Here is a 12,728-nt window from a genome sequence, read left to right as displayed (position 1 = left end):
GAAACTGGACCTCTTCGCTTAAGTCCCTTAGCTTGGAGAGAAGAGGAAATATCAGTTGGATTGTTCTCCGGGTGAAAGGAACAAAACTTATTGTGAAGCTGGTAACCAGGGTTCTCTTGGCAAGTAAATAGAAAATCATACATGCCAGTAAAATGGGCATTTTATCATTGGCATTAGTCCAAGATCACTAGCTTGGCAAAACTCCCACTGAAGTCAAAGGAGCCTTGCCCCAGTAAATAAATTAAGAATTGCTTACCAAATCGGTTGCCTTATTTAAACCCAGTTGTAATGCTGACCATGCACAGAAAGGAGCAGGGGGGTGGAAATAGAGCAGATGACTGATACTTCAAGTGGCTGCTGCATCTTGTGAGCTGTTGACTTTGGTCTCACCAGTTGTAAAAACACAATCTATAATGATAAATGGTCAGGAATAGCCAGGCAGACAAGAAGTGAGGGTTGTCCAAACTGTCAGTGCTTGTGTAAATTAGCCCACAGCAAGAGGAGATCTGTCCTGAGCTGCTGAAAGAAGCAGTTAGTGGCCGCAGCATATACAACTGTCACAGGAAAGTGTGGACTTTATTTCTGAGCCTAAACTTACACAGCTCAGATGTTTATTCTGTGTTATAACTTGTCTTTAAGATGGTTAAAGATCAACAACAAAGGCTTATCTGAAGGGCTTCACAGCTCACGTGCTGAAACATTATTGATGGCTCCACAGTTGTACGTGTTTAATGAAGCTTTATGAGATGGAAAGAGGAGGCCAAGGTGCTCTTTCTTGAAGGCTGTGCTTGGCACTGCTTTGCCAGACGCTTTACGGGAGTTAAGAATTTAAAGACATTGATTATTTTATAATTACTTTCTTTGCATCCACTTTGAAAATAGTCAACCATTTCACACTCAGCTCTGCCTCCAGGGAGGTGAATTTTAGGATCATGATCGAGTTAGAGAGTATTGATTAGACTTGTTAAAGGCTATCTGTACAATAACGGCATCATGAGGCCTCACTGAGGGAGTAGCAGCACGGTCACATTGGTGAGGCTGGCAATATGACTAAAATCCTTAGCAGTGTTGTATAGCTTCAGCCAACCCCTGCAAAGGTACTTCGTGTACTTCCAGTGACATTTCATTGCTGTCTGTAGATATGCTCCAAAGGTCTTTGGAGTTGTTACTGGTATGGATCGTTTCTTTTTTACACCTCCTTATTTCTTCTCTTTAGTCTTGCTGTGTTGTACACAATAGCTAGCTCAGCTCTTGTACAGCAGAAGATGTGCTAACCTTTTCACAGCTTCTGATAGTGCATTTCTAGTTAGATTTTCTTGCTATTAGACAGTTGGATGCTTACTCCAGGTGCTTGCTGCTCCTGTAACTTATCAAAGACTTCACTGCTCCTCTGTAGTCTAGCCAAGGCCAAGTTGCTGATTCAAAACAAGCCAGTTCATACGAGGCTCCTTTTAAACGACGGTGAGTCATAGCAACCTTCCCTGTTGTATGAATCTTGTTTATTATGTAGCAAATTAGCTCAGGATTTCTGAATACCCCGAGTTCCCTTTGAAATCACCGTAGATGAAGAGGGTCAGTGTCTCTGGAGCAGGCTCATAAAGAGGATCCTTTTGTCAGTCCTGGTCCAAAGCCCATTGAAGCCTGCTGGGCTGCCTGATTGACTTGGATTAACAAACATCCGTAGTTGGCATTCTGCTGCATTTAACAATATGTTTTTAGGTATTTCTCAGTTTGGCTAGAAAGCTTCTAATTGTAGCAGGTTATTGTATTATTTCTACCTCTTGTTAGAATAATTTTTAATCCTTATCTAGCTAAGGTTTACTTTTTCTGCCTGAAAAAGAGGTGATATTTTCCTCAAGGAGAGTGCGGGAATGGTTAAAGAAGATTAAAGTATTTTCTACATGCTTGAGGCTTTCTGGTGTCTGGTGGGAATTGCCAGTGAAGCTTCCTTCCGATTTCACACTGTCAAGCAAACGCAGACTGAATGCAGGGTGACAACCCACTTGAAAATAATTATCCATTGCCCTGGCTGCAGAGACATCCGTTACCTGATAAAGAAATGTGCTTTTACACATGTGTGCACATAAAATGAGTCAATTATTTAAAAAAAAAATTCTCCTTCCAGAGCATGAAAGTGTCACCCTGTTTGTTACTTAGCCAGATACATATCTTTTGAAAGCATCTTGATTTTAAAGGAGGGTACATTTTAAATACACTGATCTGGTGACTGACAGGATGCTCGTAATGAAGGCTTGCCTTCTTGAGTGTATATATTTGAAATATCTCCATTAGCACTTCCACGGGCCGTGTGGGTTTCAGCTTGCATTTTTAATAGGTGTCCTCCCACTGACAGAACTGTTAAGGTAATAAATATTAACCATACCATAGGTTACTAGTATAGATGCAGTTACAGTCCAAATACTGATAATATCAGTTTAGTCCTTAACGGGTAATGTTGCTGCCAGAATAATCCACTGGCATTGTTAATGGCTGAGGAGTAAGCTGGCACAAAGGAAGGAGCCCAAAGTAAGGAGCCAGGGGACAGGCTGTGACAGAGGGGTGTGGGCAGGTGGCTGTTCGTGGCTGGAGAGTGCTTTATTTTGGGTGTCATCAGAGTGGGTTTCTTGTAAGTGCTAAATTAACTTTGAAGGATTAAGTGTCAGAACCCTGTGCTGAGGTGCTTTTTAGTGTGTTTTGTGGTGTTTTTATTTTTCAACCTAAGAGAATAGTGTATCATGGCTACTCACATTGGATAAAATGAGGCAAACCAAAGCCCAGAACTTCTGTGTTCAGTGCCTTGTCCACGGGACTGCTGAGAAAAGAAAAAAGAATTTATTTATTTATTACTGGCTTATGGCTTTGTTGAACAAAAACTGTTTGTCCCAAATTTGGAGCTGCTGTGTGGGATTCTTGCACCCTGTCAGCCTGGGGCAGCAGAGTACCAATCTGCAAGGTCTTCCTTCCTTTTTCTTGTCATTCGGCTGTTTTGCTGGGAATAATTTCTTTCTCTTCTCTATTTGCTGTCCTTTAATCCACTCCTCCTACCCCTACACTGTTGCTAAACTAAATTAACTGGTTTAGTGAAGACAGTATTCTTTATGTCAAACGAGTCTGTCTGGTCCAGTTGTAGAAAACTGTAATTGGATTTACTGCATACACCCACAGAGACTTTTAGAGAAGCACCTTGCTGGGCAGATCAGTAATAAAAAAGGAAGATGTAAAACCAGGGATATTAAAGCCTTTGTCAGAACCATTTAAATACAGTTCGCCAGCACAGTGCACTTACAGTTCTACCCTCAGATCCCAGGGCTAGTTTCCAGAGGTATTTTTCAGTTGGGTAGATTGGTCAGGTTTACAGCTGTAGGGAGAAAGGGTGGTCTGAATTGGTTGGAGTCTGTCTTGTATGGCCAGTAAATCGTGCCTGTCTCTCTGGAGCCCCTCCAGCTCTGGGAGCCCAGCTACAGCACGTCCTTTGATGTGGGTTTGCAGTATATGGAGTTTGTCAAGGAGGAGGTGTAGCTCAGTGGCAGTGTTGAACTTGCAGTCCTGGTGCAGTCTGGTCAAACCATTCCTGGGCATGCTAAGGGTCTTGGTGTCTGTGCTTTCCCTTGAGCGTGTCTTAAGGGCTGGGCATGACCAATCCCTGAGGGCAGCAGGAACATTGACTCTGTTGCAGCTAATAGTCTTTGTGCTGTTTGCTTTTGAAATTGTTCATTGCGTTCAGGATAGACTTTCTTCTTCCTGGTGGAACAATTCTGCCAGTTCCACTGGATTGAACTTCCTACACTCGTGCTGTTACCCATTGGTGTCAGGAAGAAAGGAGCTTTGAAATGACCATCAGCAGGATGGTATCCAGACGAGAGGCAGACTTTGAGCCAGCAACCTCTGATGGTCTCTCAGTGTGTAGGGCAGCTGAGTTCAATGCAAAATATTACTTTTCTTGCAAATAAACAGTTTACTGGAATGTTGTTATGCCCAGTGTTAGTCAGCAGCCTGCTTTGCTTCACAGCCATGGCCTCTTGCCACCTGCACCCCAGAGGTGCTAGTTCAGCCTTGGAATAGTGAGATCACTACTGGGGCTTCACTGCGGAAGCTGTACATAAGTCACTCGAGTGCAGGGACTAGACTTGATCCCCTGGTGTGAATCACAGAGGCTCCTTAACTCTGCCCACAGACACCTGTAATCCACAGAGAGCTGGCACAGAGGTAATGTAGCACGGTCTGGAAGGTAGGAGGGAGCATGACAGGTGTTGATGTGTGTCCTTGTCATGGTTTTCATTAGGTGTGGTGGGTTAAGACATGGAATCCAGGTTGGGAAGCTATGGAATCGTTTATTAGAAAATGCTCCCTTACATACTTTTACAGTGGGAATTGAGAATAAGAAACTGGGGTACAGTGAGTGTAAACAGCACTCATGCCTGCTTCTTGGCACATACACAGTCCTTGGGTTCCCAGAATGTAGCCAGTCACACACCAAGCATTCACAGTGCTGCTCACAGCACGCCCTGGCCCTTAGCTGGTCTCATATTGTTTTGTCTACTTCTCTAGAGACAGAGGAGGCCCTTTTTCTTTTCCCATGGCTATTCTCCACAATCAGGCCTCTCTGTCTTGCACTGGTGTGCAGGAGGCTTCTGACTGGAGAGGGACTTGAGCATTTTGTAAGAAGGCAGGGAAAGAAATACCAATGGATGAGAAGTTAAAATATAGCCTGAGATTGTGGTAAGAGTGCTAAAATACATCAGTACAAGTAGTACTCATGCTGGTAACCTCTTTAAAAGCTCTGTTTTCCTGAATATTCATCTGACATAGGATATGGCATTGTCCTTAAGACAGGTCTATCTGTGGGTGTAACAGACAGCTAGATATAATGGATATAGCTTATTGCAGCAAGAGAAGGCCAAACAATCTGCATTGCCCAACGGATTTAAGTAAATTTAATAGGAGGGTTGAGGAAGATAGCGAGTTTAGCTCAAAAAGATTATTTGTTGCTAAACAGACTCTTCAGAGTTCCTGTCAGCCCTGACACACACAATGAACTTCTCCACCCAGGGCCTTTCCATTTGCTTCATGGCTCGGTTCATTTTGATGGGTTTATTATGAAGCAAGATTTATGGAGCTCCAGGAAGGAATAAAATTAAAAACTTCCGTTCCCTGTGTTCCCACAGAGGAGACCCCATGTCTGCTCACGGTGCTGGTCAATGGGTTGGGTGAGGGATCCTGCTTTCAGGCTCCATGGTCAAGCAGTGTCCCTCTGCAGTCCCCAATGGGAGATGTGCAAGTGGCTTTGCAGATCTGGCCCTCAGTTTCTGTTTTCTTGGGCAGGGAAAGCAAGAGCACCTGGCTTCCTAACATCATGACATGGACATTAAAATTAGTCATTTTACAAAATAAAGAGGTCTAGAGCTGTTGTTTTTTTTGTTTTGTTTTTTGGTTTTTTTTAGGTTTTGTGGTTTTTTTTGTAGGAACGGTCACATTTTTAAACTCTTCTGGGTAGTGTGGCAGTATTAGCTCTGTGCTTCTGAACTGCTGAATGGTTCATGAAATAGCATATTTCCATCAGCAGGAGTTTTAAGAAAAAGCTGTACATCATGGGACTTGGGACAAAATTACAGAAGGTGGCACCAGTGTTTCAGAGGCACATCTTGTTTCTGCTCTTACCTGGCCCATAGCTAAGAGCTTTTTGCGGGAGGTTTAGTGTGGGGCTGGTGGTCTGGCTGTAAGGACGCGGTTCTTGCAGGATCCTGCTAGCTGGATTCATCCTGAAACAGCACTGGCACTTCCAGCCTGCCACGGCCCTGAAAGGGTTTTCATCTCATTTAGCAGCAGTGCCTCTATTGTCAGAAACAAAGCAAATCCTGATCACTACTGAAGGAGCAGATACGCCCTGTGTTTCAACATCTGAAACCAGGCCCATCAATCTGAAACTATTCCCCACTCCCAGTACCAGCAGCTCCATTGATGGCTATGCTCCAGAAATAAAAGAAATTGCTTTTCTCCTCACTGTAATGTCAACCCACAATTTGGAGATTCCTCCACATCTTCCTTTTCATGCTGGAGGTGGTGCACTCATCTCTGTGACCTGCAAGCATCTGCTTCCCTGGTTTTCCGCTTCATTGCATCTCTGTTTAGACACTGCAATGCTCTGTCCCACATACTAATTACTGACTTTTTACTTGTGAGGAGCTTGATTCATTCTGGCACATTTTCCCACGTGAAACTGGACCTAGAGCCTTGGAAAATATTTTAATGGACATCAGAGTAAATCTGAGTTTAACCCCAAACTGGCTGCTGTATCTGAGCTAAGAGGCACCTCTTTCAGACCCTAACTGTGGCAGTATTACCCTTCCTCCCAGGGAGTGCTTGGCTTCACGAACATTCCCCTGAAATGTGGGCAGCCCTGGCAGAGCCAGGCGTTGCTCTCGGAGGGGAGGTGTTTGCTCTGGCACCACCTCAGCTCTCCTGGCCTTGCTCTGAGTCGATGCTCTCACCTGTGTGCTTGCAGCAATATAATGCTCTGTAAAAAAAAAGTCTTTTGCTTCTTCTCGCTGTAAAGCTCTAACTATTCCCTGCAGGAGCAGTTTTCTGTGCAGGACTTGCTATTCTGAGGTCCTCTGAGAGGGCAGATGTCCTCAGCTCCCACCAGCTCTGGCATCCGCTCTGGCGAGGTCAGACCTTAGCTGCACAGCATGGACTCAGGCTTGCAGTCCACCAAGGACAGTGCTTTCCTCCAGAGGCTTTTGTTTGTTCTCCTGCCTCCTTTACAGTGTGGAGGGACAAATGTTGTCAGCTTGAGCACCTGCCACCCTGAAAAGAGAGCCCTGATGTGAGGTGATTTGGGGAGTTTTCAGTAAATGGTGTTCGGATCAGTTCCTGCTCAGCAGTTCCTGGGCTGCTGCTTGAGTTCATGATTTCAGGAGTGTCTTCCACCTCCTTGCACTCAGAGTGTATTTGTGAAAAGCAGGCTTGTGTATTTGCAGGCTGAGCAGAGGCTGCTTTCTCCTGCCTGGGGGAGCTGGCAAGCCCAGCTTTTGGGAGGAGGTGGCACTGGACTGAGGCTTGGGTGAGTTGTGACCGATATCCAGATGTGCAAGGCACATCTCGCATGTCCTTGCCTGCTCACCCCCTCCCTCTGTACCTCAGTTTCTGCATGATGAACAGGGACTAAAACCAGTTTCTTTCTCTACTAGTTTCTGAACACTTTTGGAGCAGGAAACATCTCTTACTGTGTTTGGTAACTGATCTTTGAGTGAAAGGTTTTTGTCCTTAGGAGTCCTAAATGCTGCCAGTGCATAAATGGAAGTCGTGAATGGAAGCCCGGTGGGGCAGCAGGCAGGAGGGCTCCCCACTGCAGGGACTGGCCTGGGCTCTTTCTTTTCCTTGCAGTAATTCTACCTGTCAGCCCCGATTAACTTGGAGACTGTTTCAAAGGTTTGGCAGGAAGGGAGGATTTCCTTCTTTTCAAAATGAATATATTAATTTCATATTTGTGAAGTGAGCACAGAGAAACAATCTTTGCTCAGCTCCCTTGCTGCAGAGGCCTTTCACTTAGGTACTGAAGATAAGTAGATACATTTGACCTCTGTGTAATTTTAGACTATTTTCTTAACCTACCTGCTTCTGCTAAAATGGAAGTTTTGTCTTCCTTTGAACATTTGTTACATCTTGGTTGCTTCAAGCACAGACCTGGGGATGTGATGGAGCCCTGAAAACCATGTCCTTCACGGTGTGCTCAGGTCTTGGGCTTCCTTTTGAAGGCACCTGATCAGTCTAAGCAGGCAGAAATAATCTTTGCCACAGTGACCTCTTAATGGCTTAACCTCTTCAGTGCTGCACTTGAGTTACCTTGTAATTTCAGCAGAATTTCACCATAATGTATTGGGTTCCCAGCTTAGTCTGAGGACTGGTTTTGTACCTTTGGCATGTGAGAGATTTATTTCTTTATTTATACACTTAATGAGACTATTGGTGCTGGCTGAATTTTTTTCCAGTTTCATAACATTTGACAAATAACAGCAATGGAAAACCTAAATTAAGCTAAACTTGCCGGAATTTTCTTGTTCCCTTCCTTTTCCACCAGAAGATCTGGTTGAACCTTTTTTCATTCCAACCATCAAATATATTTTGATAAAATTTAAGAAGCTTTCATAAGCTCTTCTGCATCTTGAATAAAAATTGAATTTGTCACTTTCTACAAAACTATTCACCGTATTTTTCTAGTAATAATATTTCTGTTTAAAGCTCTAACTGGGAGTAATTACTAAGTACTGCTATTTTTACTGTATCCCAGTTTGGATCGTTTCATTTTGCAAGCTTTGTTCTTACTATCTGCTTCATTTCTGTTCGATACAATATTTACCTTATGTCCTCTCCCAGAGTATTCTGTGTAGTGCCCACAACAGGCTGCCTTTTGAAGATCAGTGAAGCTTTTTGTGATGTATAAACTACCCATGTGTTTCATGGGGTTGCTCTGAATTATCCTTGCCAAATTTAAGGGTACAAAAAGTGTCTCACCTCAACCATATTGAAACTAGATTAAGAGTCACAGGATTAGCTCTTCTGCATTTTCAGCGTGCTTACTGGTCTTTGGCCTGGGGGGATTTAAGTGTATAAAATAGATCTCTGCTTGTGTGTTGGTTACAGAGCGAGGCAGGGCTCTGCTGGAGGCAGTTTGCCTGGTTGGGCAGAACCAACCATGACAGTCCCAGATGGTTGCTGAGGGTGCTGGGACATGTTGCCAGCTGCAGGCTCTGCTCTGCTCCTGCCCAGGGAGGTCCTCCCCAGCCTGCCCTTGGCTCCATCCCCAAATCCTGTAGTCCCTGTGCTGGAACCCAGTGGGTACTGTTTGGCAGTGTCTTTACAAGTCTAAAAGTCTCCTGTTCCTGTGTTGCAAGAACTGACCTTGTGTCTCTGGTTCAGTCTTATTTCCAGGCTTTCTGTAAGGTCTCTTTTTTCTGCCCAGTTTTCTTGTATCAGCTCTTCTTTCAGCTGCTCGCCGTATTTTCCCCCCAATCCTCTCTCCATCTCCATCACTCCTCTGTGGTAACCTTTATTCTCCTGCCTTTAAAGCACTAGTTCTGTGTCTGGCTTTCTACTCATATCTCCTTTCTGCATCCCAAAGTGTCATGTCCAGCTCCCTGCTTGATGGGCTTCTGTGTTCCCTAAATGGGATCTGACATCAACTTGTCTGGAAAAGATTGCACTCACATTCTTTAAAAAAATAATAAAAAGAACAGGTGATCAACAGTTTTAGTGAGAGTCTGCCTGTAGGTAGTGGGGGACCTTAAAAATCTCATGTGAAGCAGGACTTTGTGCATTGGATGCTTTGCTCGGGAGATCATGGAAAATGGAATGTAAAATAAATAGTTAGTTTTCTGTAACAAGTATAAATAGTGAAAGTGAAAAAACCCCACTCTTGTTTAATTGCAATCCTTGGCTTTCAGGCACATTCAGAGGTGGAAAATGCTGTTAATTCATCAGATGAAGAGCTCAGAGCTTAATCTACCAGTTAATTTTTCACCTTCATTAAGAATGCAGAGAAGCAAAATTCTGTGTGGTCTCCCTGGTCCTTGACTTAACAGGGAGTTACACACACTCAGTGTCACCTGAGACTCTTAAGTCTGAATATATGATGTAAGGTTTCTCCAGTTAGTAAAAAATGTGGACTTTTTCTTTCCAGGTCCTCCGTCTGCTCCTCAGAACCTTATTTCCAATGTCAATGAGACCTCAGTGAACTTGGAGTGGAGTCCCCCCCAGAACAAAGGTGGTCGTGAAGACATCTCCTACAATGTGGTATGCAAGAGGTGTGGTGCCGGTGACTTGAGCCGCTGCCGGTCCTGTGGCAGTGGTGTGCACTTCAGCCCCCAGCAGAACGGCTTGAAAACCACCAAAGTCTCCATTACTGACCTCCTAGCACACACTAACTACACCTTTGAAGTCTGGGCAGTGAATGGAGTGTCCAAGCAAAACCCCAGCCAGGACCAAGCTGTGTCAGTCACTGTGACAACTAACCAAGCAGGTAGGAGCCTAACACAATTTCTTTTCCTCTCTCTTTGCCTGTTTTTTTAGGAAAGCTGTGATTTCCATTACATTTAAGCATCAGCAAATGAATTAAGAGACTCCTAAGATCTGTAACTGAGTCAAACCCTTATTTTCTGCTTATTTATATGGATAGTTTAAATTCTTTAAAGCTGGAAAAACAGTGGAGGGTTTGACTCTGTGGCTGGGGGCAGAGCTGTGCTGCAGCATGCTGCGAGGCCATTGGGAGGCATTCTGCAGAAGCAGAGCAGCACAGCAGCCCTGGACAATGCCAGGGGACAGAGCCAGGACACCAGCAGCTCCAGGGCCACCAGCGGCTCTGCCCTTTGTATGGGAGACCCTGCACATAGACACGAGTGTGATCTTGGTGTTTACAGAGGGCAAAATAGGCACTCAGGGACCACAGGACTGTGCTTCTGCCTCCTTCCAAAAAGGGCTGTGAAAGCTTCAGAGAGAGGAATGAGTTAGTGCTCCGTTGCCCTCCTGCTCTCTCTCCTCTCCCTGCAAAGTCTATTAGACCCTGTCCCATTGTTAAATAAATACCTCCTTAACCTGCTGCTAACAACGTTTCAATTGATCAGAGCTGGCATTACTATAGAAATCCTATATGAGCTTTCATATTCATACTGGCTGATTTTTGCATTTTACTCATTTGAAAGAGTGAAATACTACTTCTGTTTACACGTGATTGTTTCAGATATCCTGGGCAGTTCTACTTTTTTTCAGTCCCGTGCTTGACCTAGGAAAGGATACTGCAGCAGCAGCTTTAGTTTTGATGACCATTCCTACGATTTTTTTATTCAATTATATGAAAGCATTTCTTGTCTGCAGCTAGCTAGGGTTTCAAGCAGGTTTCAGTTAAAATTATATGCATTTGAATATGACACTCTTCTATATGCAAATTAGATACCCAGACTGGCTACAAGACTGTCAGACCTGTTACCGACTTGCTTACGGCACTTGAGTGCCTTCAAGTCCCACAGACTTGCAGACCTTGCAGGCATTCAGCACCTCAGGGTGCAGCTTTCCAGGGTCATCCTTCATTGTTAGATTTATGTGTGTGGGACAATAGTGATACTTGGTATTTTGGTAGTCCTGGACCATATGAATGCTTTGAATTCTCTTTCTTTGTAGATACATGTGAAAAATAGATATGCATAGTCTAAATCTTAAAATTTTAGTGGTAGTCCAGAACACTCTAATATTAACAATGAGAGAGAAAAATTCAGTTTTGCAGTGACAGTTACAAGCAAAATTGTCAAGTCCACGCCGAAGCTCCTTTGAAAATCTGATCCAGTGTTTTTTGTTCTTTACACATACAGTTGACAGCATCCCTTTTAAATTATGATTCAAAAAATTCAAAGTATAGCTTTGCCTAGTGAAAGGAAGACTAATAGAGAACAGGGGCTATTGCAGAGTCTGGGGAGGAAGCTGCGGAAGAACGCTGTCATACGCTGTACGAAAAGAGAAGGTTGAGAACAGCAGCAGGGACAGTGTTTTTGTGCTATGAATGCCTACCAAAGAGGGTATTTCTGACTGATTTTGGCATGGGTAAGGATTAGTGGATGCATATATGCATGAATAAGTGAGTGGGATCCATCTACCGTGTGAAAATTCTACCATCTTATGCTTTAATATGCAAACTGAAATCTGATTGAATATGCAAATAAGAATTGATTTTGTTTATTATCCATGAGTAGCAGTTCTTCACATCAGGAAATTTGTATTTTTGCCAACATTTCCAATTATGAAACATACCCAGTCTATCAAATGCTTCAGAGGGCTGGAGAAAACTACTGTACAACTGAAAATTAACTCCAAGGTGCCAGTGTTCTTCTGTTCTTCATACAACTGTGAGCTGGAAGATCTGAATAGAAATGTGTGGCCTAAACCTACAGTTCTCAACTAAGATAAATAGTCCTTACATATGCAAATAATCCCATTGATTTCAGTGAAACTGGTTACCTGAGTAATGGTTTGTAAAGTTGGACCCTTGGGTTTTACAAGTACTGATCCATTTAAGCACTGTAAATGTTTCTGGCATGCATTAAAATTCTTGTGCCACTCATTTTTTTCCCCCTATATTTCATTATAAAGAAGCCATGTTATAAGGCACTGCCACAGCCTTTTTTTAAATCTTGCATGTTTCTTACACCAATGTACAGCTACCTTGGTTTCTTTGCAGCCATTTCTAATTCAGATTAGATCCATGCTCCTTCTTTAATAACACTCTTTCACTGTTTTGCTAATAAAAATGAAAATACCAACACTGAAAATCTGTAAATTACTTTATTGGTTTTGCTACCTATGCTTGTGCTTTCAAACATGTGATAGAAAAAAAATCATTAATGTGGTTCTTAAGTTCTTTAGATATGAGCAGTGCTTTTAGGTCATATTGTGGGGAATTAAGTGGAAAATTCAGTAGGGATAAATATGAAAGGGACCAGGAAGTCCTTCCTCTTGACAGCAGTCTCAAATTGACCTTCCAAATGTACAGAAAATATACATAAATTTTAGAGTAAAGTTTTTGATGTCAGAATCAGAAATCTAAATATTGGTATGTTTGCTTGCATTGGTGGCAGCTGCTATAGAAGGCATGCATTTGGAGATGGATAGAAAGCAATGAGAAAACAGTTCCAGTTCAGCACAAAATGGAAGAAATGTGTTGCAATGACATAAAAGGTGCAGTTGTA

At 43.2% G+C, this 12,728-nt stretch overlaps 1 protein-coding gene across 2 annotated transcripts in view; it reads left to right on the top strand.

Annotated features, from left to right (window-relative positions):
- EPHA4 (EPH receptor A4) overlaps nucleotides 1-12,728 on the top strand; it is a 105,063-nt gene that overhangs the window by 47,148 nt on the left and 45,187 nt on the right. For both annotated transcript variants that reach the window (XM_051626517.1, XM_051626518.1), the window contains exon 5: nucleotides 9,677-10,015. In XM_051626517.1, the coding sequence (XP_051482477.1) occupies nucleotides 9,677-10,015 (339 nt within the window). The remainder of the gene's footprint in view (nucleotides 1-9,676; nucleotides 10,016-12,728) is intronic.

This window comes from Apus apus, chromosome 8 (genome assembly GCF_020740795.1).
Source record: "Apus apus isolate bApuApu2 chromosome 8, bApuApu2.pri.cur, whole genome shotgun sequence".
Taxonomy (NCBI): Eukaryota; Metazoa; Chordata; class Aves; order Apodiformes; family Apodidae; genus Apus; species Apus apus.
This window is presented reverse-complemented; position numbering and strand designations above follow the sequence as displayed.